Source organism: Echinops telfairi, unplaced genomic scaffold (genome assembly GCF_000313985.2).
Source record: "Echinops telfairi isolate 266 unplaced genomic scaffold, ASM31398v2 ScPeMD7_2573;HRSCAF=3158, whole genome shotgun sequence".
Lineage (NCBI taxonomy): Eukaryota > Metazoa > Chordata > Mammalia > Afrosoricida > Tenrecidae > Echinops > Echinops telfairi.
Window position 1 is genome coordinate 8,951,377 of NW_022106471.1, and position 25,659 is coordinate 8,977,035.

General features: G+C 46.3%; 1 protein-coding gene across 1 annotated transcript; it reads right to left on the reverse strand.

Annotated features, from left to right (window-relative positions):
* Window positions 1–19,789: 19,789 nt before the first annotated feature.
* OTX1 (orthodenticle homeobox 1) lies at window positions 19,790–25,473 on the reverse strand. Its single transcript, XM_004710192.2, has 5 exons — window positions 25,457–25,473; window positions 25,018–25,086; window positions 23,274–23,490; window positions 22,390–22,541; window positions 19,790–20,823 (listed from the first exon to the last, which is right to left on the reverse strand). Exons 3-5 carry the CDS (start codon window positions 23,368–23,370, stop codon window positions 20,008–20,010), a joined length of 1,065 nt encoding a protein of 354 aa, XP_004710249.1. The 5' UTR covers window positions 23,371–23,490; window positions 25,018–25,086; window positions 25,457–25,473; the 3' UTR covers window positions 19,790–20,007.
* Window positions 25,474–25,659: the final 186 nt, after the last annotated feature.

The following is a 25,659-nucleotide window of genomic DNA, read 5'->3' on the forward strand; positions in this document are numbered from 1 at the left end:
TTATATATCCAGCTGGACTGGAGGATATACACTGGCACAGATAGGAACTGGAAATACAGGGAATCCAGGACAGATGACCCCCTCAGGACCAGTGGTGAGAGTGGCGATATCAGGAAGGTGGAGGGAAGGTGAGGGAGAGAAAGGAGGAACATATTACAAGGTCTACATATAACCTCCTCTCTGGGGGACGGACAGCAGAGAAGTGGGTGAGGGAGACGTCGGATGGTGTAAGATATGACAAAATAATAATAATTTATAAATTATCAAGGGTTCAGAAGGGAGGGGGGAGCGGGGAGGGAGGGAAAAAAATGAGCTGATACCAAGGGCTCAAGTAGAAAGCAAGTATTTTGAGAATGATGATGGCAACATATGTACAAATGTGCTGGACACAACTGATGTATGTATGGATTGTGATAAGAGTTGTACAGCCCCTAATAAAATGATTTTAAAAATTTGTTACTAGCACTTCTTTTCACTCTTGAAGTATGGGTGATATATTACACAGCACCATTAAAGATGAAGCAGGCATACAGGAAATCTTTATAAACTACATTTCTTATTTTTACTTCATGCTTATTTCTAAGTTACAAGAATACCCATTATACTCATGAACACCCAGTAGAATTGCTCACACTCTCCAGAGAGTTAGAAATCATTTCCTAATGGTAGGGTGCTTTTGGGGTGTCCCTGAGCCTACATCTGCCTCAACATCTTGTCACCTGCTTATCAACTCCATCCTATTTTTATCCCATAGTTTGTCTTCTTGTTTTTCTCATGTTTCCTCATTCAAAGTAAGTTGATGCGAAGTATATCCCAAATATGAAAGACAATTATCTCAATGTGGAAGATTCCACTTTATAAAAAAATAAGCTTGAAACCATGGTTTTATTTGGACATATATGGTAAAATCAAAATTACTTGAATTCATTGTCTATTTATATAGCACACATGCATGTAGGCACTTAGCTAGGCTCTAGGGATAAAATAATGAGCTATCATAAAAGAATATGTGTTAAACATTAACAATAGCTAACATTTTTTTCAATCATATGTGCCACACACTCTTCTAAGCACTCACCCATGCTCCCAGTGACCTTATGAAGTAACTGCTATCATTATTTTCATTTTACAGACAAATAAGCTGAGGTTTTGGGAGAATAAATAACTTGCAAAGGATAATTCTGGACTCCATACTCTCAACCATTATTCTGCCATTAAGAGTATTTGCAGCTAGTCCTTTGGTGATCCAGGGACTCAGGAATGCCTAACCGGAGACGTGAAGATTCAGTAAGAACTTGGTAGATACGGGCATAAATAAAAATAATAATAACACGTTCCTAATGATGGTGCAGTATTTGCAAAAGGTCTGCAATAAGGAAAAAGCATACTGCAATCAAGGAATTTCAAGCAATTGAGTAAAGGAAGGGCTTAAAGTCAAAGGTAAGTTGCCAAAGATGATACTGGGGTATTACCTAGAACAGAGAGAAGTTTTGTGTGAGTTTTCTCCATTGTGAAATAAACCACCTGAAGTGTCACTACCTTCAAGTTGATTCTGACGCATAGCAAACCCTATAACAGGGGTAGAACTGCTCCTTTGGGTTTCTGAGACTTTAAATCTTTACTGGAGAAGACGACCTCATTTCTCTCCTGTGGAGCAGCTGGTGGGTTTGAATCCAGGTCTTCTGGTTAGTCACTCAGTACATATTTCACTACATCACCAAGTGACTTAAAACAATCATTTTCTTATTTCTATTTCTGGATTGACCGGGCTCATGTAGGTATGTGATGTCACCTGGAGCTACAGTTATCTAGGAGTTTGATGAACATGGAACATTTAAGATGACTAACTCGTGGGTCTGGCATCTTGGTAGGGACACCTGAAAGGCTGGGCTCACTGGGGTGGTGGATGTCTGGGTCTTTCTCTCCATGTAGCCTCAGGCACTATGTCCATGTGCTCCTCCAGTGGAGTAGCTGGACTTATTACTTTTCCCTTTAGGGCTCCCCGCAGAGAAAAATTTGGAGCTACCAGGCATTTTTAAGGCTGAAGCTAGAGCCAATTCTCTGTCACTTCTGCCATATTCCTTTACTTAGAATGAGTGGCAGGGCTAGCTCATATTGAGGATAGGGTGGGACTATACAAGAGTACGAATTCTGGGAGAGGCAGCTCCTCAGAGGTCATCTTTACAGACCAGCACCACAAATTTTACACACAGTAGCAAAACTGGGACAATAACCAACCAGATAAAAGACTATTGTAATAAAGCAGATGACAGATTTTATATATATTTATATTTAAGATATAGAAAGGTATATAAAATTAAGAGCTTTTATGTGATGAAATGAATTTTACAACTGACAATAGGAGTTGAGGAAGAGCCATTGAGATGATGCTCTGGTTTCCTTACTGTGACCTTGGGTTACCAAGGTTATAATTAACTGATATAAAGAATAGAATAATAGTAACAGATGTGATAGCAGAGGTGTTGTGATTTGTCAAATAGGCAGATAAAAATGAAAACGAGAGTAGATAAATAACCTAGACAAAGTGTGTAAAATGAGAAGATAGGCCAGGGTGGGAGTGTAAAGGAACATCAATATTTAATGAACAACAGAAAAGAGGGAGCAACCAAGAAAACTAACAAGAAGTGGCACATTTAGGGAGAAGGCAACACCATCAATTGGCACAACATAGTTCATAAAGATACTGTTCTACATTCTAGTTGGGTAAATATATTCTTGGATCTTAAAAACTGTGACTGGCCATCTGACATACTGCCTGGAGCAAAAGAGAAGGAAGGAAACCAATGACTCCCAGAAGAAACTAGTCCACAGGGCTGATAACCACACGAACCACAGCCTCATCTGTCCTGCGACAAGAGCTGGATGCTCCCTGACTGCCAGCAACAGCCATTCTGAACAGGCACACGACAGACAGTGCCAGATTGAACAAGAGAACAAACTCAAATTTCTAAGAAGGCTAAATTTGCAGGGCTGGTAGAAACTGCTCAACTCTCAAGCCAAACCAATTGCTAACAAGTCAATTCTGACTCAGAGCAACCCTACAGGGGCAAGATAGGAATGCTCCCAATCCCTTCTATACGTTTTTATGAGAGTAGAAAGGTTCATCTAGCTCCTGAGAAGCGGCTGGTAAATCTGAACTGCTGACATTACAGCTTCCAGCCCAACACGTGATCCACTAGGCCACAAGGGCCTCAAAAATTACCATCTCGAAATCTTCAAGCTTGGAAATGAAACTTTCCCCAGATGTCACCTATCTGTTAAATAATAAATTGGCATATAAAGAAATAATATCAATTATAAGTACTATCTTCCTTTAAATATTCATACATGAGAGACCAAATGGTCAATATTTACCATAAAGTTAAGAAGAGCGGTAAGTGGAGGAGGACAGCAGAGATGCCAGATTGATGGACGCAGACCACTAGAATGAACATAATGAGAATGTCAGCACATTCTGGAAACGTAACCAATGTAAGTGAATAATATGTATAGAAATGGTTCCATGGAAAACATTTTGCCCAAATTAAAAATAATTTTAAAAGCAGCAGCACAGAATAAAACAGAGAGGGGGTAAAGTGCCATAAAAACCAAGAAGAAGGAGGGGCAAGAGGAGAGGATATCCATGACTCAAATTGAAAGAAAATGTTTTAGAAATGATGCCAACATATGTGCAAATGTGCTTGATGCAACTGATCTATAGATTGTTGTATTAAAGCTGTAAGAACCCCAATAAAATGATTTTTTTAATGTTAAGAAAATGATGATGGCAACATATGTACAAACATGCTTGATACAATTGATGTGTGGATTGTTATTTAAGAGCTGTAAGAACTCCAATAAAATCTTTATAAATAAATAAATAGAACCCCTCAAACCCAAGAATGATGAAAGTGTTTCATAGACCACCAGTAGTATCAAATTCTATAAACCAAAATATGGAACACAGGAAGCATCAAAAGAAGACAGGAGGAATAAAGATTAACTGTAACAAAAAATATGCAAGCATTTCAGGAGGTAGCACATGATCAAGAGCCAATGACATGGAAGACAGAAGTGCACGCGGCACTGAGGGCATTGCTTCAAAAAACAGGGCTCCGATAACAGATAGAACCCCAGTCAACATGTTCCAATGAAAGGATGCAACAAATGGTGGCACTCAGTCATCTACACTAAAAAAATGGGAAGACAGCTGCCTGGATAATTAACAGGCAGAGATTCATACTCAAGGACATGTTTTGTTTTTATTCCAGAAAACAAAAATAGGTGACACAACAGAGTGCAGAAATTATCAAATAATATCATTAATATCACATGCCAATAAGATTTTGCTGAGAACAATTCAAAAATGGTTACAAGCAGCACATCAACAGAGAGCAGCCAGAAATTAAAGTTGGCTTCAGAAAAAGATGTAGAATAAGGAATATCACTACTGATACCAGAATATCTGGATTGAAAGCAGAAAAGGCCTGAAAGATGTTTTACTGACTATGCAAGAGAATTATAATGTGTAAATCTGAATAATAAATAACATTGTGAAGAGTGATAATTATAGAAAATTTCATTATGCTCCTAAGGAACCCGTCCATACACCAAAAGGCCAATCTTTCAAACAGAACAAGGGACTGCTGCAGAGTTTAAATTCAGGAAAGTCCGAGTCAGGGTTCTATCCTTGCACCATTCTTCTTCAATCTGTGTGCTCAGCAAATAATCTGAGCTTCTGAACTCTACCAAGAACAGAACAACAGGATTAAAGGAATAGGGAAGACTCATTAACAACCTGCAATATGCAGATGATGCACCCTTGCTCATTAAAGACAACTTGAAGCACTTAGTGATGAAGATCAAAGATGTTAACTCTGTGAAGAAAATAAATATCCACATAACTAGACTAATAAGCAAAATCATGAGAGAAAAGATTACGGTAGTCAAATATTTCATTTTACATGGATCTGTAATCAATGCCCATGGAAGCAGCAGTCAAGAAGTAAAACGTATTGCATTAAGCAAAGATCTCTTTATTATGTTAGAAGCAAAGATGTCACTTTGGGGATTTGGTTGCACAAGGATTATGACACAAGCCATGGTCTTTTTTATCATCCCATATGCTTATGAAAGTTGGACAATGACTAAGGAGGACAAAAAAAAAAGTAATGCCTTTGAATTATGGCATTGGAAGAGAATATTGGAAGTACCATGGGCTACCAGAATAAATCTGTCTTGGACGAAGTGAAGCCAGAATGCTTCTTTAAAAGAGTTCGTCTCACATATGTAGGAGAGACCAACCTTGGAGAAGAACAGCATGGTTGGTAAATTAGAGGGTCAATGAAAAAGAAGACCCTCACCAACACCGATAGACCGATTAGCTACAACAAAGGGCTCAAACATAGTAACAACAGTGAGGACCAGGCAATGTTCTGTTGCATATAAATCACTGTAAGTCAGAACTGACTAGACAGCATTTAATAATATTAAATACCAAACATGCTCTGGTGGTGCACTGGTTAAAGTGCTCAGTTACCACACCAAAGGTCAGCAATTCAGACCCACCAGGCCCTTCATAAGAGAAAGATATGCTTCTGTGAAAATTACTGGCTTAGAAATACTACATAGAAGTTCTGTCCTGGTGAGTTGCTACGAATTCAAATCAACTTGATGGCAGTGAGTTTGATTTGGTGTTATATATAAGGCACTGCTAGATGCTAATAATAAAAGGATTAATTTTTTTTAAAAGTCTTTGTCTTCAAAGGCCACACAATCTAGCAGGAGGGGCAGGTACATAAACAACTATAAAACAATGTAAGTGCTGCAAGAAAGATATGAGCAAAGCACTACAGAAAGCCAAGAGACAAAAATAACTAATTCTGTCTGGTAATGGTGAAAGAAGGAATAGGATTTTCCCAGTGGGAAGAAGTAGGAGGAGGACTACTCCAAGCAGAGGGAGCAACATGAGAAAAGGGACAATGAGAAGGCACAGTTTTGTGATGCTCACCTCTCAACACAACTGCTGAAGACAAAATGGTTACATAAGCAAATGTGGTGAAACAAGCTGATGGTGCCCAGCTATCATAAGCATCTGGGGTCTTAAAGGCTTGAAGTAAAACAAGTGGCCATCTAGCAGGGAAGCAACAAGCCCATGTGGAAGAGGCACACCAGCCAGTGTTATCATTAAGTGTTGACAGGGTTATGTAACAGGCATAAGATCCAAAACAAAAAAACATTGCTGAGAACGAGAGGGGGTCGGAGGAAAGACCAAAACCCATGTGTAGACAATAGGACATCCCGTCACAGAAGGGCCACTAAGAAGGGATGAGCCAACAAGGGCGCAGTATAGCACCGATGAAACACACAATATTCCTCTGGTCCTTTGAGGCATATATAAGAGCTCATGACACCCGGAATCCAGGTCAGATAAAACCCTCAGGAACAGAAATGGGAGTAGTGATACCACGAGGGTAGGAAGGGGGAAGGTGGAGGGAGAAGGGTAAGGGGGAACTGATAGGAATAATTGACACATAACACTCCCCACCCCCCAAGGGGGACGAACAACAGAAACATGGGTGAAGGGAAACAGCAGTCAGTCTAAGATATGAAAATAAAAATTTATAACTTATCAAGGCATCATGAGGGTGGGAGTGTGGGGGAAGAGGAAAAAGGAGGAGCTGATACCAAGGTGTATTAGTCTAGGTACTTTGGAGAAACAAATCCACAGCAATTCATGTATAAGAGAGTTTTATGTAAAGAAAATGTGCATCACGTAAACATCCCAACCCAATGCTGCCCAAGCCCACAAGTCCAACATTAACCCATTTACCCAACACCAGTCCACAAAGTCTTCCACCTCACAAAACAGAGGCAATGATGCCGACTGCAGGAGGAAAGCTGAGTCAGTGAACGAACAAGCATCTCAGCACTAGCAGGGGTCTCCACACGGCTGCTCCAGCACCCAGGGCTGCATCAGGATAGGTCCATGTAGTGTCTCCTTGGGGATGTCTTGTAGGAAGTCAATCTTGCAAGCTGAAGCAGGGAACTGCTAAGGCAGCTGCACCCGGTGCAACCATCACAAAACAAGAGACCCGAGAACTAGAAAGGCGAGGCTTCACCACCCATTTATCCCTCCGCCTTTCAACCAGCCCCACATGTGATTATCGGCCAGGCTGGCACAATTAACTAACTCACAAGGGTTCAAACAGAAGGCAAATGTTTAGAAAATGATGGCAACATATATACAAATATGATTGATATACTTGATATACCATTATAAATGTTGTAAGAGACCCCCAATAAAATGCTCTTTTTAAAAAATACACAGCTTCTTTGAAAAACAGTAAATAGCCTGGCATGGCTAAAATACTCCTGCAGAGTAACGGTAGGAGATATGTGAAGGATTTTGAATATTCATTATAATAATAATAAAAATCCACAAAAGCAGGAAGGAGAAATGATTTGTTTCTTTGAAAGAAAACTCGCAATGCAGCAATGATAAAAATACAACTTTCCTCTAGTTCCTAAATGTGTCCTCCCTGCCCCCTCGACCCCCCACCCCCACTATCATGATCCGAATTCTACCTTGCAAGTCTGGATAGACCAGAGAATGTACACTGGGACAGATAGGAACTGGAAACACAGGGAATCCAGGGCGGACGATCCCTTCAGGACCAGTGGTGTGAGGGGCGATACTGGTAGCGTAGAGGGAGGGTGGGTTGGAAAGGGGGAACTGATTGCAAGGATCCACATATAACCTCCTCCCTGAGGAACGGACAATAGAAAAGTGGGTGAAGGGAGACGTCGGACAGGGAAAGATATGACAAAATAATAATTTATGAATTATCAAGGGTTCATGAAGGAGGGGGGAGCTGGGAGGGAGGGGAAAAAATGAGGACCTAATGCCGGGGGCTTAAGTTGAGAACAAATATTTTGAGAATGATGAGGGCAATGAATGTACAAATGTGCTTTGCACAATTGATGTATATATGGATTGTGATAAGAGTTGTATGAGCCCCTAGTAAAATGATTGAAAAAGAAAGAAAGAAAGAAAAACCTCTGTGGTTATGTGAATGGCTAACAAGAGGAGGTGGACAGAAGAAAGGCCATGAAACCAATTAGAAGACTATTACACCACGCTTAGGTAGCAACTGTGGAATTGAAGCAAATGGGCTGAATGTATTTGAATGTGCTGGACAAGTAATACCACCTGAACATGATGACCACTTAAATGGTCAATGTAAAGAATTATGACTCAAATGCCATCAGGTATTTGGCTTGCATGATTATTTGATCTGAATAGGAGGCAATAAAGGTGAAAAAAGCAGTTCAGTTTCTCAGGTTATCTCTAAAACATAAGCAGCCCTGTGGGCACAATAAATTACACAAAGTCTGCAGTTCAAGACTACTAACTTCTCTGTGGGAGAAAGAAGTGGTAGCCTGCTCCCATAAAAATGTACAGCCTCAGGAACCCAACAGAGTAAGTTATACTCTGTCCTACAGAACCGCTGTGAATCAGTATGGACTTGACAGCAGTGAATTTTCTAGTCTCCAAGATATTGTGTACAAATTCCTCATTTATAGTTAGGTTCCACCAAAGACCAAGATGTTGTGTGAAAATGGAGGGTGGTCACAACAGACCACAAAATAGAAGATGATTACATCATTATGTCACAGCGAAATTACATCCTTACAAAGGGCCAAATTACATCATTATGTAACTGTCAACCCACTGAGAATCATGAACTAGCCAAGTTGACAAAGAACCTCAGCCATCGCAGCAAGGCTTACTTTCATTTAGCACTTCCATGTTCCATGATGGGAGTAAAAATGACATCTGCAGTCAGGTGAGCAGATGAAATTTCAAAAAGAAAAAGGAACCATTGCCAAATGCTGTCCCTCAAAAAAACAAAACAAAAAACCTCATTGCATTGAGTCAATGCTGACTCATAACAACCCTCCATGGGTTTCTGAGACTGAACTGTCTAGGAGAGTAGAAAGTCATCCAGTCTTTCTCCAGAGGAGCTGCTGGTGGTTTCAAACAGCCGACCAAGAGGCTCACAGCCCGATGCGTAACCCCTACACCTACCAGGGATTCTTTCAAAAGAAAAGGCAGCAGATAACTATTTAAAGCAAAACTTTTATGTGAAAATATATGAGATCATGAGGTAAGGTTCTCCTGAGTAAGACATAGAGAAAGTGCCAACCACAACAGAAAAGATGAACAAATCTAGCTGTATAAAAACTATTTTAAAAAGAGAGGGTGAACTGGAGAACATTATGCTAAGTTAGTGTGTGTATAATTATATATAGATAGATTGCACAAAGCCACTGTTAGGCAGGGTGGGAAAAAAAATCCATCAGCTTGTCAAAGATTTAAGTTTAATGCACCACCAAGCTTTGGCAAAGATCCTGAGCAACTATAATTTTCATGCATTACTTGGGAATGTAAACTCAAACACTCTCTGGAAAACTGTCATTACCTAGTCGAGTTGAAAATATGCACCCCTATAGCTCAGAAATATCATTGCTAGGAGCATCCTAAATGTGTACCACGATACACATAAAAACACTCTCAGACCAACATGGTATATAATTGCGCCAAACTTGAACCTCACGGACCCATCAACAAGCAGTAAGACAAGATTCCACTGTATTCCATAGTTGGAGTCAATTCCAACTCACAGCAACCCCATGGGTCAGACTAGAACTGTGCTCAGTCTGAAGGGTTTGTTTTTTTTTCCAGAAGGAAATCACCAAACTTTTCCCCAAGATATCTTTGAGTAGACTCAAACTACCAACCTTCCTATTAGCAACCAATCCCATTAACTCATTGCATAACAAGTTTTAACTCAATTAACTGTCCTCCAGTCTATTACAACTCTCAGAAATCCTTTTGGGAAGAGTAAAACTGCCCTTGAGGGTTTCCAAGGTTTCAAATCTTTCTGGGAACAGAAAGCTTCATCTTTCACCAGCTTCTGGTGTTTCAAAATGTTGATCTTGAGATTAGCAGGCCAACTCATAACCCACTACGCCGCCAGGGTTCCTTAAACAAGCCACATGCCAAGGGAAAAAAGTCACAAAAATAAGGTAATATGATTCTACCAATAAAATCAAGAAGAGACATAGCGAAGCTATACTGTCTTAGAATGTACATACAAATGGCTTGGTTGGAAAAGAAATGCCAGACACGCAATAACTGAAAAACAACAGTGGTTACCTCTGGAGAGACAAAGAGATTATGATGAGCAAAGGTTATCAGAGGAAATTCTAGTATGCCAATACTGTTCTACTTTTTCTCTCGAGAAATAGCAGTTATATGGTATTTAGTTTATAGTCATTTCATAAAATGTACATGTAAATATTATGGACTCAAGCATATTTTAAAAAATCATCTTATTAGGACTCTTAACAGCTCTTATCACAATCCATACATACATCCATTTGTGTCAAGCACATTTGTACATACGTTGCTATCATCCTTTTCAAAACATTTTCTTTCTACTTGAGCCCTTGGTATCAGCTCATTCTCTCCCCCCCCTTCTCTCCCTCCCTCATGAACCCTTGATATATATTTTTTTCATGTCTTACAACAACCGCTGTCTCCCTTCACCCACTTTTCTGTTGTCCATCCCCCTGGGAGGGGGTTATATGATGATCATTGTGAAGGTTCCCACTTTCCCCTTACTCTCCTGGTATCGCTACTCTCCTTATTGGTCCTCAGGGGTTTATCTGTGCCAGATTCACTGTTTTGAGCTCTTATCTGTACCAGTGTACACACTCTGGTCTAGCTGGATTTGTAAAGTAGAATTAGGGTCATGATAGTATGGGGGAAGGCACATTTTATAATTTAAATTTTTCCCTACCCCCTATATAATTTAAATTTTAGTAAACAAAACTTTAAAGTGATCTTACATTCAACCAGAGATATACTGCTTCAAGGCTGGTAACCACAATAGGTCTTGATTCTAAGAATACTTTCAAGAGATTAAGAAACTAAGTATGAAAAACTGAGGGATGGTGGGGCAATGAGACACTGTGACAGGTTCTAGGGGTGAGGGTGGGGTGGGGAATAATTTTTTGGTAGCCCTAAAATATAAGCACAGGCAGTCACATCTTCTGTCCCCACACAGTCTGCCCTGAATGTCTTCCCCTATGGCAGTTCAGTGTGCTACAGGTGACCTTTGACCTGGTGGTGAGTCTACCTGCAATGTCCTCAAAACCCTGTTCCCCTTCCCTGCCTGAGCCTAGGGGGAGGGCTGCACAAGAAGGTTCTGTGACAGAGCGTACCCAGAAGTCATGTCACAGGTTACTTAATCTTCTTTCTCCACCTGTTCCATTTGAACCACCAAGGGGAAAAGCAAAAACCAGGCTTCCCTTTAAATAAATCAAAGGACCCAGAACAAAAAGTCATAGCACTGAGAAAGAGGGGAGTGCAGAGTGGAGACCCAAAGCCCGTCTGTAGACAACTGGACATCCCCTCACAGAAGGGTCACAAGGAAGAGAAGAGTCAATCAGGGTGCAGTAGAGCACCGATAAAACACACAACTTTCCTCAAGTACTTTAATGCTTCCTCCCCGCCCCCCACTATCATGACCCCAATTCTACCTTACAGATCCGGCTAGACCAGAGCATGTACACAGGTACTGATTAGAGCTGGAAACACAGGAAATCTAAGGCAGATAAGCCCCTCAGGACCAATAATGAGAGGAGCAATACCTGGAGGGTAAAGGAACCGATCACAATGATCTACCTATAACCCCCTCCCAGGGAAACGGACAACAGAAAAGTGGGTGAAGAGAGACATCGGTCAGTGTAAGATATGACAAAATAATAATAATTTATACATTATCAAGGGTTCATGAAGGAGGGAGGAGCGGGGAGGGAGGGGGAGAATGAGGAGCTGATACCAAGGGCTCAAGTAAAAAGAAAATGTTTTGAGAATGATGAAGGCAACGAATGTGCAAATGTGCTTGACACAATGGATGGATGTATGGATTGTGATAAGAGCAGTATGAGCCCCCAATAAAATGATTAAGTGATAATAATAAACCAAACCATCAAAATGGCAGACTTTCCATCACAAATAGTTTCTATTATTTGTGTCATATTTTTGCAAACATTCAAAGGCTAATTTAAAACACAGGTCTAATCACATCTTTCTCCAGGAGTCCCACTTGGTTTTTAGGAAAAGTTTTATCATCATAAAAAATAAGAGAAACCAAGCAATCATGACATTAATCAATTTGATAAATTCATCTAAGATGAATTACTTTAAAATCTGCTTCAAGACTGGTGACAGGACTTCACTCACTCACCAGACAATGTTTGAGTCCCACGTACATCAGGCACTGTGCCAAGTAGTAGGACCGAAAGAAAATGCACGTCTACTTCTCACACTTCTAGGACCCCCATTGATTTCTAATTGTGACTGGATGAAAGATTTAGCTAATTTATTGTTGGAACACAATCTCAGGGGAAAGTTTTCCAGCTCATAAATTCAGATTTAAAGGTATGCCAGAATGATCAACTGTTAGGGTCTATACCTCAATTGAGTATAAAAGGAGAAAACAGACCCTAGTAGTTTTCTCCTCCTCCAAGTAAGAGGAGCAGCACCAGGACAAGCTCAAACCTCACTGCTGTCAGTCCATTCTGACTCGCAGCCGCCCCATGGGGCAGGGAAGAACTGCCCCTGTGACGTTTCGCAGACAGTAACTCTTTCCGTGGTAAGTAGAAAGCCCCAGTGGTTTTGAACTGCAGACCTTGAGACAAGCAGCCCAATACTTAACCCCTATGCCACTAGGGCTCCTATAGCAGCAGTAATAGAGGGTTAAAAAAATCCTGAAAAAAGTAAAAATACAATTTAAATAAGATTTTCACACTTTACTTTTCAATAAAGAAACCTGTATGTACAGAATGATGTGATCTTTATTATCCAACTAGCTTACCAATCAATTATTTTCAGTGCTAACATGAGCTGATTTATGGCCCCAGAACAAAGATTTTAAAAACCAAGCTATAAGCCTCAAAGACCACTTAAAGCACGACATTCCCAAGTTAGAAGAGGTAATGTAGAACAAGAGTGTCTAGATTAACTGTTTACAAGTAAATTAAGCCTCTTCTATATAATGATTCATCTCATCCCAGTTCCATATCTACTTTACGCAATTTTCCCCAAATCAGAACTCCTAACATGAAGAAAAGCAGTGCCCTAAGCACCATAAAAGCTTCAGCAAAGGCTAGACCACACAGCTCATTAACATGAAGAGCAGAGATTTCTCCCTAAGCAACAAATAAAGGATTTATAAATCAATTTGGAAACTCAAAAATAGTAAGAAGTTAAAAGGAGGAAAAGATATAGGTATCGAACTCATCTTCTCACTTAATGCTCTAATAGTACCCGCCTGAAAACTCACTAAAATGAGATTTAATTGATTCCTAGTCTTATAAAGGTAAGAATTCAGTTACCAAAACTCACATTGTACAAGTTAAATTCAGCCAAGGCATGTTTTGTTGATCATATGTCAAATGACAATACGTTTTTAAAAAATTCACGTATGTTAATATAATGAAGTTCTTTTGTAGTTCCTATAGCCAAAAGAACAGGGAATATGAACATGGCATACCAAAATCTGATTGCCCCACTAATTATGTAACCTTAAGTAAACCCCTCTGATCCTCACCTTACCATCACCAACCTAAGAAGCCTGAAACAGATTAAAGAAAACAATACTTGTGGACAATACTGCAAAAGGCAAAGCATGGAAAACAAAATTTCCTCAACCCACTGCAAAGACTACTTTCCATATATATGTTTTCTTCATTTTTTATTTTAGAAAACATTTAAATATACGAAACCAGAATACAACAAAATCCTATGCATTCCCAGCTTCATTAACTATCAACTCAATGCTATTCTTATTTGATCTAGACTCAACCCACTACTTATCTTCCTCTATCATTTTTTAGTAAGTCTCAGACAAAATACCACGATAGATAATTTACTGAGGGCAAAAATCCATGGTCTCTTTTTTCTGTGAGTGTATACATATGTACAACAAAGGATTCTAGAAATCTGGATTTGAGAGTCAAAGCAATGAAATCCTGAGTAGAATCTATGGCTTTGAGTGATATCATATATCCATATTCGGGAAACAAGATAATAGTTACACCTGGTACATTTTCATTAGAAACATAATTGGACACAAAGCACAACCGTTCCATCAAGAAAGAAACTGGATGACTTGAAAGCCTACAGAACTCTTCTATCTCATAATTTTAAAATATATTCCAGTATATTAATAGTTACTTCTCTAAGGGATTAAAGAAAATCATTAAAACAAATATATTCGCATATGTAACATCAACTTTGTACACTGATATAATCAACTGCAAATCCACTTTTTTCCAAGTATATGTAAAAACTTGTTGCTTCATGAATCTTATTATTAAGTGTACGTAGTCAAATTATATGCTATATGAATACATTATTTGTATATGTATTTCACAATAGCATTTAGTTAATTTTTTAAAGAAAATATGATTTCTACATCAAAATAGTTATGAAATATGGTTGCATGTTTTAGAGGCATCTAGAGCTTTGAATATATAACATTTATGTAGTAAAAACGTTTTATAAGCCCTTTATAGACATAACTTGTTGAATGAGACCATTATGCTTACATTTTACTTTTTAACCTGTGCTCAAACTAGTTATTTAAACTCCACCTCAATCGTGAAAGAATGAATTCACACACTCAAATTCCTTAAATCCTAATTTTACCATCCACTTCCAAAGCAATCCTAACATTTCCTACAACCATCTTCATAGGCTATTCTCTAATTATTAACCTTAAAAAAACCCAAAAGACGTATTTGTGATTTGGGGGCTAGAATGTACTTTTGTCCCTTTGATTATATCCCCAATCAAGTAAAGAATCCAAAGAGGGTAAGAAAGGTATAATTTTTAGAAGCACAATAGATTTTAACATTGAAATTTTGTTGAATCATCACTGATGAAATTGCACACAATTCCTTAGTTGATCAGGAAAACATTGTAAGCACTTGATCTTTGAAGTAATCCTAGAAATGTAAATGGCAATTCCATAAAGGAGAGGAATGTGCACTTCCCTTGAGAGCACACCATGTATTCTTTTGCTTTCTTCCTCTGCCCCCTCCCATTGGAAAATTAGGTGTATTTAGAAGTAGTTTTCACTTTGGCTATATTGTGTGACTGCCACTTCATCTAAGTTACTAATGGTTTCTTGATATATATTTATGACTTGTGAAGAAATGCCCCTACTGTGTTTTAAACAAAATCCAACTCAGTTTCAATGCATGATTAAAGAATCATCAGGTGAGAAGCATTTTTCTGTGCCCCTCAAAAAACAATTCCAATTCTTTTTTTCTCCCCAGAAATCAGTTACTATCATCAGGAAGGTTAAAAGGCACCATTGCTTTTATTCTCAAGAGTCAGCTACTTGACACAGTCAAAAAAACAAAATCTAAAGAAAGCTTCTCACTTCAAAAGAAACGTATACTTCTGATACCAAACCATTGTTTTAAATAGATTAGTTGAAGACAAAGATGTTTTCTTGCTTCCAACTAAGCGCATTGCTGTTACTTTGTATACCTCTTTAATTTGGTAGCTGTTTTACTTAAGAGCATTGTAAGAGTATTCTTGAATATAAATATTTTTTGTTAAACTTATGAGATTTTTGAACCTTATTTTAGATATTAAAATGTACGGGGGAAGGGAGAGAAAGTGTGGAAAATACTGAATAACTTATTCAGAACTTGTTCAGTTTTTAATTAGGGAATCTTATAAAGATGTCTTGTTGCTGTTCTTAAATTAATTCTCTATCAGAAGCCAAGTGATTTTTTTAACTTCTGAATAGTAATGATACAGATTCGCTTTACCAATAATGTATATATTAGCTATATTTATATACCAGATGCATTTTCATTCCTGGCTCTAGAAAGAAAACCTAGTGCCTCGTTGCTTAATGACATCATTAATATTAATTAATTCTGCCAGCCTCAGTGGTGACTTTTTCTATTATCACAACTTAAAAAAACCACGGCACCTCAGCTGTAGAAAACGGCTGTTTTTGCACAAAATACATGAAAAATACTAGCAATTTCTTTTGACAGACACAAGAAACGAAACCACTCCACTTTTTGGTCGTTGTAATCTATCAGACATAAATTTGCTGGCATTCAATATCTTAAGTTTTCAACTATTTTTATTCTCAATTAAATTTTCCTCTCCCGTTTAATACCTTGTCCTTGGAAGGACTTTTTCCCCTCTGAAAGCAACACATTCACCATTTAGGGAATCCTCTCCATTAGCCCCACCAAGCCCTGGGTAAAAGATACCTGCAAAGCCCGGGAACCAACGCAGTCACTTAGACGGTTTCACAGCTTCAGCAAATCAACGCAGCGCCATCGAGGTATTTTGCAAAAGCCTGAAACTCGTTTAAAGTCCCACATAGGGGCTCATGGTCTCTACTCCTAAAGTACCTCGCGCTTAGCCGTCTAAATAAGCACAGAGACTATGAGCAGAGGAGACGGGCGAAGGGGCGACCAGTCAAAGGGAGGGGGGAATAGCAGGCACTCGGCGTCCACTGGGCACTAACTCTCCAGCTTTCCGGGCATCTCCTGAAAACGCCTCCTGGTTTTCCAACGGGGCCGCGAACGCCGTAAGCCAGCCACCCGCTCCCTCTCCCCAGCTGAGAGGGGTAACAAACAGGTGGCCGCAGGCGCGCACTCCGGCCCCGCCGCCCCCGCGGGCTCCGCACTTACCGCACTCCCGCGTCGGCTGCCTGGGGGCCGCGAGGCCCCCGCCTTCTCGCGGCGGGGCTCCGGTTTGGCGCCGCCGGCCGGCCAGGCGCGGACAAGCACGTGCCTTTCCTTCCACGACGCCGGGCCTGCCCGCCCGACTACGCAGGCGCCGAGACGTGCTGGCGGGGCCTAGGGTCGCGCCGGGCGTTCCGACCTGCCAGGTGGCGTCTGGGGTGCCCAGCGGGCGTGGGGCCAGACAAGTCAACGAGGAAACTGAGGCACCCAGGGGCATTCGGTGTTCTGGCCTGGAGGCCACGCGGTGGTGCGAAAGGGTGCAAAGCCAGGTCTCCTGAGCTCCCGCGCCGAGCAGCCGGCGGACTCCGTGGAACCGGCTTCAGGGAATATGGGTGGGAGCAGCCCAGCCTCCGGCTTTGGCCCCGAGTGGGCCCACGTCTTAAGTACGTCCGCCCCCCTCCCCCGCAGCGCCGTCCCCGCGCCCGCTGCCCGCGCGTGCGCTCTCCGCACCGGAAGGCCAGCGCGCCCCCCGCAGGTGGGGCTGGGCGCCGCGTTTGCCTGGAGGCACCGCCCCAAGAGGGAGCGCACACGGACTGACGGTCGGACGGGCGGATGTGGCAGGGCCCGGCGCTGCGGGGCCGGGCTCGGGAAGTCCGGTGCCAGGACGCCACCGAGAAGCCCTCTCCAGCACAGGCTCGAAGGCCAGCGACGTGGCTCTGGCGGACCCCGGAGGAAGGGTCGTTTTCCAAACCGGGCCTGACGCTGCATCCTTGGGCCTCACACGGAATAAAAAAAATAAGGGGGTTGGGGGTCACTGCGCAGGCAACTTTTCGTTGTTTCCTAATTTCCTGCCCGCCCGTGGTCTAGTCGAGGTGTCAGACCAAACAGCCCGCGCAGCTCCGGGGCCTGTTTTCTAGGGACGCGGAGCCTCGGGCCTTCCCGCTGGGCGAGGTGGACCTGGGCCCGGGGCCCTCCGCCGCAAACCGGGTGGTTTCTTCCGCGGCCAAAGTGAGACGTGTGTCCTCGTCGACTTTGCCACGTTTCGTGTTTGTGTGGTAAAGAAACTTGACAAGTTTAGCAAAGGTGATCTGGTTACGCCTGACCGGAGGCTAAGGGTCGAAGGGACATTTTAACACGTGGAGGGGCTGACGCGGATCCCCTAGGCACGATGAAGCCCCCCTGGGACAGCTCAGTAGTGAACAACGTTGCCTGCTGCCAGCGTGCGGGACACGGACGGGGTTTTTCTCGGTCGTTTTTTTTTTTTTTTCTTTCCTTTGGGGGCTCGGCCCTGAAGAGCATTACTTAAAGATCCTTTCCCGCCTCCTGACCCTCTTCCCCTCCCCCTCTTCTTTCTGGTGCAAGCAATTAAGGGGAAGAAATCAGTGCCAGGTTCCTGCACCTGAAGAGAATGGAATTGCTTCAGGGATTGAGTCCTGACACCTGTCTCTACTGGAGATGGCAGAGGGGGATGTGAGGTCAAACCGCCTGGGGGCGAAGCCTGGTGTTTGGGACTGGGCGTTCCCCAAGATATTTTTTCAGGGGACTCTTCTAGCCACGCCCTCCCGCCGGGCCTCTGGCCCCCGTCTTCGTGCGGGTCATTAACATGCGACTTAGCACCGGGTTTCCCTTGCTTTCCGCCCACCCCCACCTCCTGACCCGGACCTGGAATCAGAAGAGCAACGCTGACAAATCGTTCATTAATTTGCATTTATTTTCGGGAAATAATGTAGATAAAGGGGAAGAAGTTGGTGGGGGGACTGCCTTACATTTCAACAAGTAATTTGTGATCTTCACATCGGACAAATCAAATTTACAAATTACTTTCCCACCTACTGGACAAAGCGGCCAAAGCCAAACCTGATACAACAGGCGCGCGAGCTCCGCAGATTTTGGAGAGTGAAGGTGCACTAAACTCACTAGACAAAACAGGGTTGTTTAAAGAGAATCCGACAAGGGAATTGGAACTGAGGCTTGGGGCCTGGGTTTGTCGTCTGTCTTATCACAATGTAGGTATTTTGACTTGGGTTGTAGCTTGTTTGGAGTCGCCAAACCACAACCGTGACCCTGCGCTTACAAGGGGAAAAGGGGCTCGTTCTGAAGCCCCTGCCCAGCCTACCTCCCACCCGAAGTGCCCTGCCTCGACTGTCACCTCCACACGTACAACTTTCCCAATCCTCGGCGCCAGCTTCCTGGAACCAGGCGGTTCTCTTTAATAAATACACCGAGGGAGGAGGTGGGGAGAGGACAGGACGGCTTTACAACAACTAAAAACGTAAAAGCGCCATCTTTAGAGGAAGAGGGGAAGGGACAGAAGGGAAATATTTTTTGCTTTTTTTTAATATATATGTATATTTATGTATATATATATATGTATACTGTATATATCGTAAAGTTCTGTTTCCTGGGCGCTAAGATTTGAGATATGCTCAGTTCTCAACAGCAACTAACAAGTTAAAGTGGCCCCTGGAACGGACCAACATTTGTATATCTTTCCGCAGAGGCGGAAGCGCTAGCCAGTTCTGCTAGGGCGGGGTGGACGCTGGCTTCCGCGCTGGGGGGGATGGGAGCGTGCTCCCGCGGGCCTTACCCCACCCCCGGGCGCACCCTGACCAGGAGGGGGAGAAGGAGGGAAAGGGAGAGGGTTCACCAGGTAGCTCAGGCCTGCAAGTGAGGAGTGGGGACCCAGGGCAGCTAAGAGGGTGGCAGTCTTCAAGAAACAGTGGTTTTTGGATTTGGAGTGGTGTGTGTGGGGACTGGGGGTGGGGCAGAAACACGCCAGCTAGTGACTCCAAGCGTCCAGAAGAATAAATAAAAGTGTTGGGCTCAAACCGCGGGTCAGAACGAAGAGCCCCCGGAGGCTGCAAGTGCATAACTGTCCAGAAAGACTGGGAGGGGATCTGTAGGAAATTCAGTGGGGGATGGGGAGGAGCACCCAGTTCCCGCGCAGAAAACAGGTGGGCTGAGCCAAGCACCGGATCCCCTCCAAGGGGTGGGCAGGCAGGAAGGTTTGCACATCCCCCAAGCAAATGGCACTAAGTTGGGGGGTGGGGGTGGGGCGGCAGTGCGGGCAATGGGCATCTTTTGGGGACACAAAATTAAAGTTCTGGAGAAGCCGAGGCCAAGGCGGGCGGTGCAACAGCAGCAACAGGACGGGGACCACAGCGGGCCGCAGGTAGTTGCGTTTCTTCTCTTCCTTCACTCCTGGACTCACAAGACCTGGAACCGCCACGAGGCTTGGTCTTTATAGTCCAGACAATCGGTGGAATTGAAGTTGAGTTTCCAGGCGGAGGAAGCAGTGGCTGCGCCAGGCTCCTTGTAATCCAAGCAGTCAGCAGAGTTGAAGGCGAGCCCAGAGCTGCCATAGCCCTGGTGGTGGTGATGGTGGTGGTGGTGGTGGTGGCCCGAGGACTGGCTCAGCGGGTGGTGTGCGTGCGGGTGGTGGTGGTGGTGGCCCGCCATCGAGGAGGGTGCCATGGGGCTGAGTTGGTGTGGATGGTGATGTGAGTGCATGGGTGTTAGGTACGAGCTGCAGTCCACGCCCCCGAAGTAAGAAGAGGAAGGCGCAGGGTAACCTTGGCCATAGCTACCGCCCTGGCTGTAGGACATGGGGTAGGAGGCTGCTGCCGAGGCGCCAGCGGCCACAGATCGCTGCTGCATGCAGGACGCGTTGCTAGGCGCGGCCAGGGGCTCGGGCACGGACACCGACGCTGGCGCAGAGCCTGGCGAGATGGAGGCCGGGCTCCAGATGGACGAGGCAGCCGGCGTGCTCAGAGACGAAGCGGCTGCCACCGCCGGGTTCCCGCCCAGACCGGCCGCCGCTGCCGCCGCTGGGTTGGCAGAGGCGCTGGACGCCGAGCTGGAAGACGAGGAGCTGGACACAGCGGGGGGCGTGAACTGGCCGCTGCTTTCGGAGCCGGAGCTCTCCCGCACCGGGGAAGACTTCTTCTTGGCCGGGCGGCTCTTGGTCCCGCTCCCACTCTGCTGCTGCTGGCGGCATTTGGCGCGGCGGTTCTTGAACCAGACCTGCACCAGGCGGATGGGGGAGAGAAAATCAGCAAGGGTTGGGGAGGGAGCCGGGTGAACATACTGTTCCCAAGATCCTTCACAGGATAAAGAACACAGCCCTTTCCTAGGAAGAACCACACTCTTCCCCATCTCCAGACTCTGCCCCCAAGTTCCCAGCTCCCCCAACCCCAATCCTTCTGCTACAAACAAAACTCACTGCTATGGAGTTGATACCAACTTAATGACCCTAAGCCCCAGGGAGGAGGGTATGTGAGTGCATGCGCGCGCGCAGGCACACACACACACACACACACACACACACACACACACACACACAATTTTGCCCTAGAGCCTCGGTGTACTTGATCCAACCAGAGGTTCAGCTGAAATTCCTCCGCTGGCTGATTCCATTTTGCCCCTTGGGAGCCTGTCTCACCTCCCCTGTCTACTAGAAGTGAGGAAAAACTGGAGAATGAGGGAGCAGGCTTGGAGTTCGGGACGGTTTCACCAAGTCAGCAGCTGGGCCCTTGACCTGAGTGGGCAGTGAATGTTTTGTAGGGGAGCAGCAGAAGAACTGGGAGATGGACAAAAATGAAGCTCTTGGGGAACTCAGGAAGGAAATCTAGGTGGGATTTCGTTGGGTTTCTGGGCTCTAAGTAGGGAACCAAATGGGGCCACGTTTCATGAAGTTCTCATTCCTCTCAGAAGACACAAGGCAGAGGGCATTCCTGTTCCACTTGTGAGCCTCCAGAGAAAGACAGGATTAAGGCTCTTAAGGAGAATTCTGAGTTAGAATCAGAACAGTATTTCACGGGTCTTTTGATTGTAAGAGGAGCCCTGGTGTCCAGTGCTACTGGGATGCTAACTTAACATTCGGCTCTTGGAACCAACCCACCAGCCTCTCCAAAGAATGATACGGAGCAGAGTCAGCTTCCCTGAAGACTGCACCCTTGCAAGCCCTTTAGGGCAGTTCATTTCTGTTGCAAAGTCGCTAAGAGTTGGAATCCACTCTAGATCAGTGGCTTTAGTTTGGATTTATTAAATGCAAAACAAAACAACCAACAACGAAGAAAACCCAGAAACCTCAAAACTGGAAGTCGGATTTGTGCTGGTGCCCTTTGGGGGCAGAGGGAGCATCTAAATAAACATGCAACACAGCCGGGATCATGATCCTTAAGCAGGATTCCCAGGGTGGAAGTCAAGGGAGAAGGGAATCAAGGCCAATGGCCAAGTCCTGAGGCAATCCAAGAGCAGCAGGGGCAAATGTCAGCCCTCACAGGACACCTTACATTTGGGAGCCTCATCTTTCTGCAGTCAAAAACAAAAACTCACGTACACACAAAAAAAGGACTCTAAACACGGAAAGCACCCCAGGGCCAAGGGCTCTAAGGCCATTTCCTTTAACTTTGCCCCCTCGTCTTGGCCAGAGCCCAGCCCTAGGGGGAGTGTGAGAAGGGCCGCTGGGCCTTTGAGCGCGTTGCACCCCACCACTCTCCCCGGGCTCCCGAAGAACCTTTGTCATCCTGGGCCCGGTCAGACCAGCCCTGCACCCACAGATTGACTCTTGGAGCCCCGTGTGCGCACCTGGACTCTAGACTCAGGCAGGTTGATCTTGAGCGCCACCTCCTCACGCATGAAGATGTCAGGGTACCGAGTCTTTGCGAAGAGTGCCTCTAGCACGTCGAGCTGCGAGCGCGTGAATGTCGTGCGCTCCCGCCGCTGTTTCCGCGGAGTGGCTGCAGGGACACGCGGGGCGCCTGGGTCAGCAGCGCCCGGCCCCGCGGGAGAGAACTCGGGCGGATCCCCCACGGGCAGTCCCAGAACCGAGCTCCCAGTATAGGAAACCCTCCCAGGGGAACGAGCCTGACAGGCCACAAGTGGGAGAAAGTGTCTCCAAGGCCCCGGGGCTGCCCTTTCCAATCTCTCACAGGTGGGAAAAAAAAAAAAAAGTAATGCCCTTCCACCAGGCCCCCTTCGAACACACAAGTTGGCTGAGATGAGGGAGGGGTGCCCAGAAACAAGACTTGAAACACCTCCTGAAGGAATAAACAACGTTTCGTGGTGGGAGCGGCAAAGGAAACCCAGGTCAGGGCACAATTATACTTGGGAAGGAGAAGCACCCTCCCTCGGCTCAGCCTTTAGATTCCCGGAAAGGAAGTTAGGCCACTTTCCCTTACAAGTTAGGGAGCCTCCAAATCTCTCTCCGTTGCCAGTAGAAAAGGTTGATTAGATCCACAAAAACTACAGCCACTGGAAAGAAACGAATCCGCGGGTACCTGCAGCCTGAGCAGGCAGCAGCAGGGAGCTCTTGTGGTCAGGCCCGAAAGGCATACTTGCATTGTAAGCCACAGAGGCAAAGGATTACCTGGGCCTGCTGGGCCACAGCCCAAGGAGAAGGGGAGACTGAGATCCAGAAAGCTTGCAAGGGCTTGGTGGGGGTGGGTGGATGGGGCTGGGGTGGTGCTCACCCGGGTAGCCTACGGAGGGGTGCAGTAAGTCCATGGCAGGCCCAGCTAGGCCCAACCCGTTCATGCCATATGGGGGTTGTTTGAGGTAAGACATCATGCTAACAGCTGGGTGGAGGCGCCCCGATGGATCCAGGGGGCTGGGGCCTGGCGCGGTGCGGGGTTCCCACCACCGCGCAGTCAGTTCTGGGAGTTCAGTTGTGTCTGGGGGTCCTCCGGCCTATGGAGATAAGATACACATAGAACCCATCAGTTGGAGGGGGCTGGGCTCTCAGAAGCCAGGAGCCTAGGGCTGGGGAGAGAGGCCACAGGCTTCGGAACTGCACAGGGCCGAGGTCAACTGGGTTCCCTACGGCCTGAGACCACAGCTTTTTTTTTTTAGCTAAACTTTTCTGCGTCGACACTGCCTCTCTCCTGGGCTTAAATGGAAGGCACTGGCAGGAAGGCCCTGCGAATGAGCAGAGGTTAAAAGTCGGGCCAAGTGGAAGACGACTAAGGCCCTAAAATCGGGGAAGCTGGGTCTCAAGTCTAAACAAAAATGTTGCGTCTGGCGGCAACGCCGTCTCCTGCTGAACTAGTAGACGTTCACATAGCACCCTGGCCTCACGCTGCCCAGAACACTAGGGGTTATGTTGTTTTGTTTCTAATGTTTTGAAAGCTGGACAAAACGATAGCCCCTCTTGAGGGCCAAGGTGAAGCGCTGCGTAGGGCGAGCCGCACCTGGCCCCTCGGGTCAACTTAGGAAGCTCCATTCTTTCCAAGGTTTCCGCAGTCACCCTGCAGCTGGCCTGTGCCTAGCCTGGGAAAGACCCCTCTCCGGGATCGCGCTGCACTCGGGCCGCAGGTACGGGCTCGGGTCTCGGGTCTCGCAGAGGCGGCCAGAAGGGGAAAAGGGCCCTAAAGGTGGCGGTTCCAAGACGCTGCCCGGGGTAGCGAGGGGTGCCTCTGCGGCGGCCTCTGGCCCTTCGTGGGGAGCGCGGGAGCGGCCTTCCGTCTGCGTGGTCCTGGCCACTGGCAATGGGGCCTGGGCTGCGTGATAAGGTGACTGGCTGTGCGCTCCACAAGCCCAGGGTGTTCCGAAGGCCCGGGTGGAGCCGGTCCCGTGCGCTCCCCTGCGTCTCCCGGCTCGGACCCTGCCGCCCCAGGACCCGAGCGAAACTAAACAACTAGGCCCCAGAGGCTCGCCCGCGCTGCCCGCGCCTGGGAGGTCCAAGCCTTGCTTGCGCAGCTGCCTCAAGCCGAGGAGCTCCTCTCTGATCAGGAAGGGGGTGCTGGGAGGGAGCCTGGGGCCCCGGGGCCTGGTCGCTTCATCCCGCTTCGCGGGAACTTGGTGGAACAGGCCGCAGGAGCTGGGCTGGGAAGTTCAGCGGAATAAGTTAGAGCTCGAAGAAACCCTCGCCCCGGGTCCTCCGCGACCGGGGCTAGTTTGCCGGGACCGGGAGGAGGCGCGAAACCACTGGGACTCTTGGGCCGGGGACAGGGGCCTCCGGCCGCACCGTTTTCGAAGACTCAGCAAACTTTAGCACTTCACTTAGCTGACTTCGGAGGAGGCGGGGGTGGGGGGAGGGGGCGCTGGGACGTAACCCGCGCTCCGGGGCCCTCCGCGCCCTGAGAGGGGTGCCGAGGCGGCCCCCCCGGTCCCGCCCCCAATCTGAGCCCGGAGTACGAAAGGACCCACTTGAGGAGGGGAAGCCACACGGGCGACGCGCTCCCCGCGTCCCAGGAGGCCCGGTGCCTTGCTCCTTACCTGCCCTCAGCTGCCGCGGCCGCTCACCATCTACCTCGGGCCCTCACCGAGACCTGCGGGGCGGCCAACCTGCAAGACAGAGGGGCGCGGGAATCACCCGCCGGCCGGGGCGCGGCTGCCCTGGGACCCCTGCTTGCTTGCTTTTCCCAACTTCCCTCTTCCCATCCCGTTCGCCTCTCCCAGGGGTTCCGTGTGTGTCCCACCGGGTTTCTTTTTATTGCACAGACACTTTGTTTGCAAAACCCCCACGCGCTCCTGGGACGGCGGCTCTCCGGGTCTTGCGCCGAGGGGCCGCAAAGGGGGAGGGTGCAGGGGTGCCAGGGGCAGAGTTGGGAGGAGGCTCGCGGCGGCCGCGGCGCTCCGGGTCGGCGCGGAGGCGGCGGGGGCTGGGGAAGTCTTGCAGAGGCACTTTGCAAACTAAATAAATCAAACGATTTACCTTGTCGCAGCGGCTTGTCTTGCTCGGTTGTTTAGGTGATTGGAAACGTAGCCTGATGAAGATTGATCACCTTTCTACTGCCCTCCCCGGGTATGTGAACGCGAGGCGAGTGCGTAACGGGGCAAGGCCGCCAATCGGGGGCCCCGGGCGGGCTGAGTGACAGGGAGCCGGGCAATGGCAGCTCGAGCCGAGGTTACCTCCGC

Bases quoted from the DNA above. Each gene is read 5' to 3' on its own strand.
- OTX1 (XM_004710192.2), bottom strand. From the start codon at position 23,370: ATGATGTCTTACCTCAAACAACCCCCATATGGCATGAACGGGTTGGGC. The intron at 22,542-23,273 runs GTGAGCACCACC...GTGTCCCTGCAG, and splicing joins CCCCTCCGTAGGCTACCCGG to CCACTCCGCGGAAACAGCGG. The intron at 20,824-22,389 runs GTGCGCACACGG...CGCCTGGTGCAG, and splicing joins TGCCTGAGTCTAGAGTCCAG to GTCTGGTTCAAGAACCGCCG.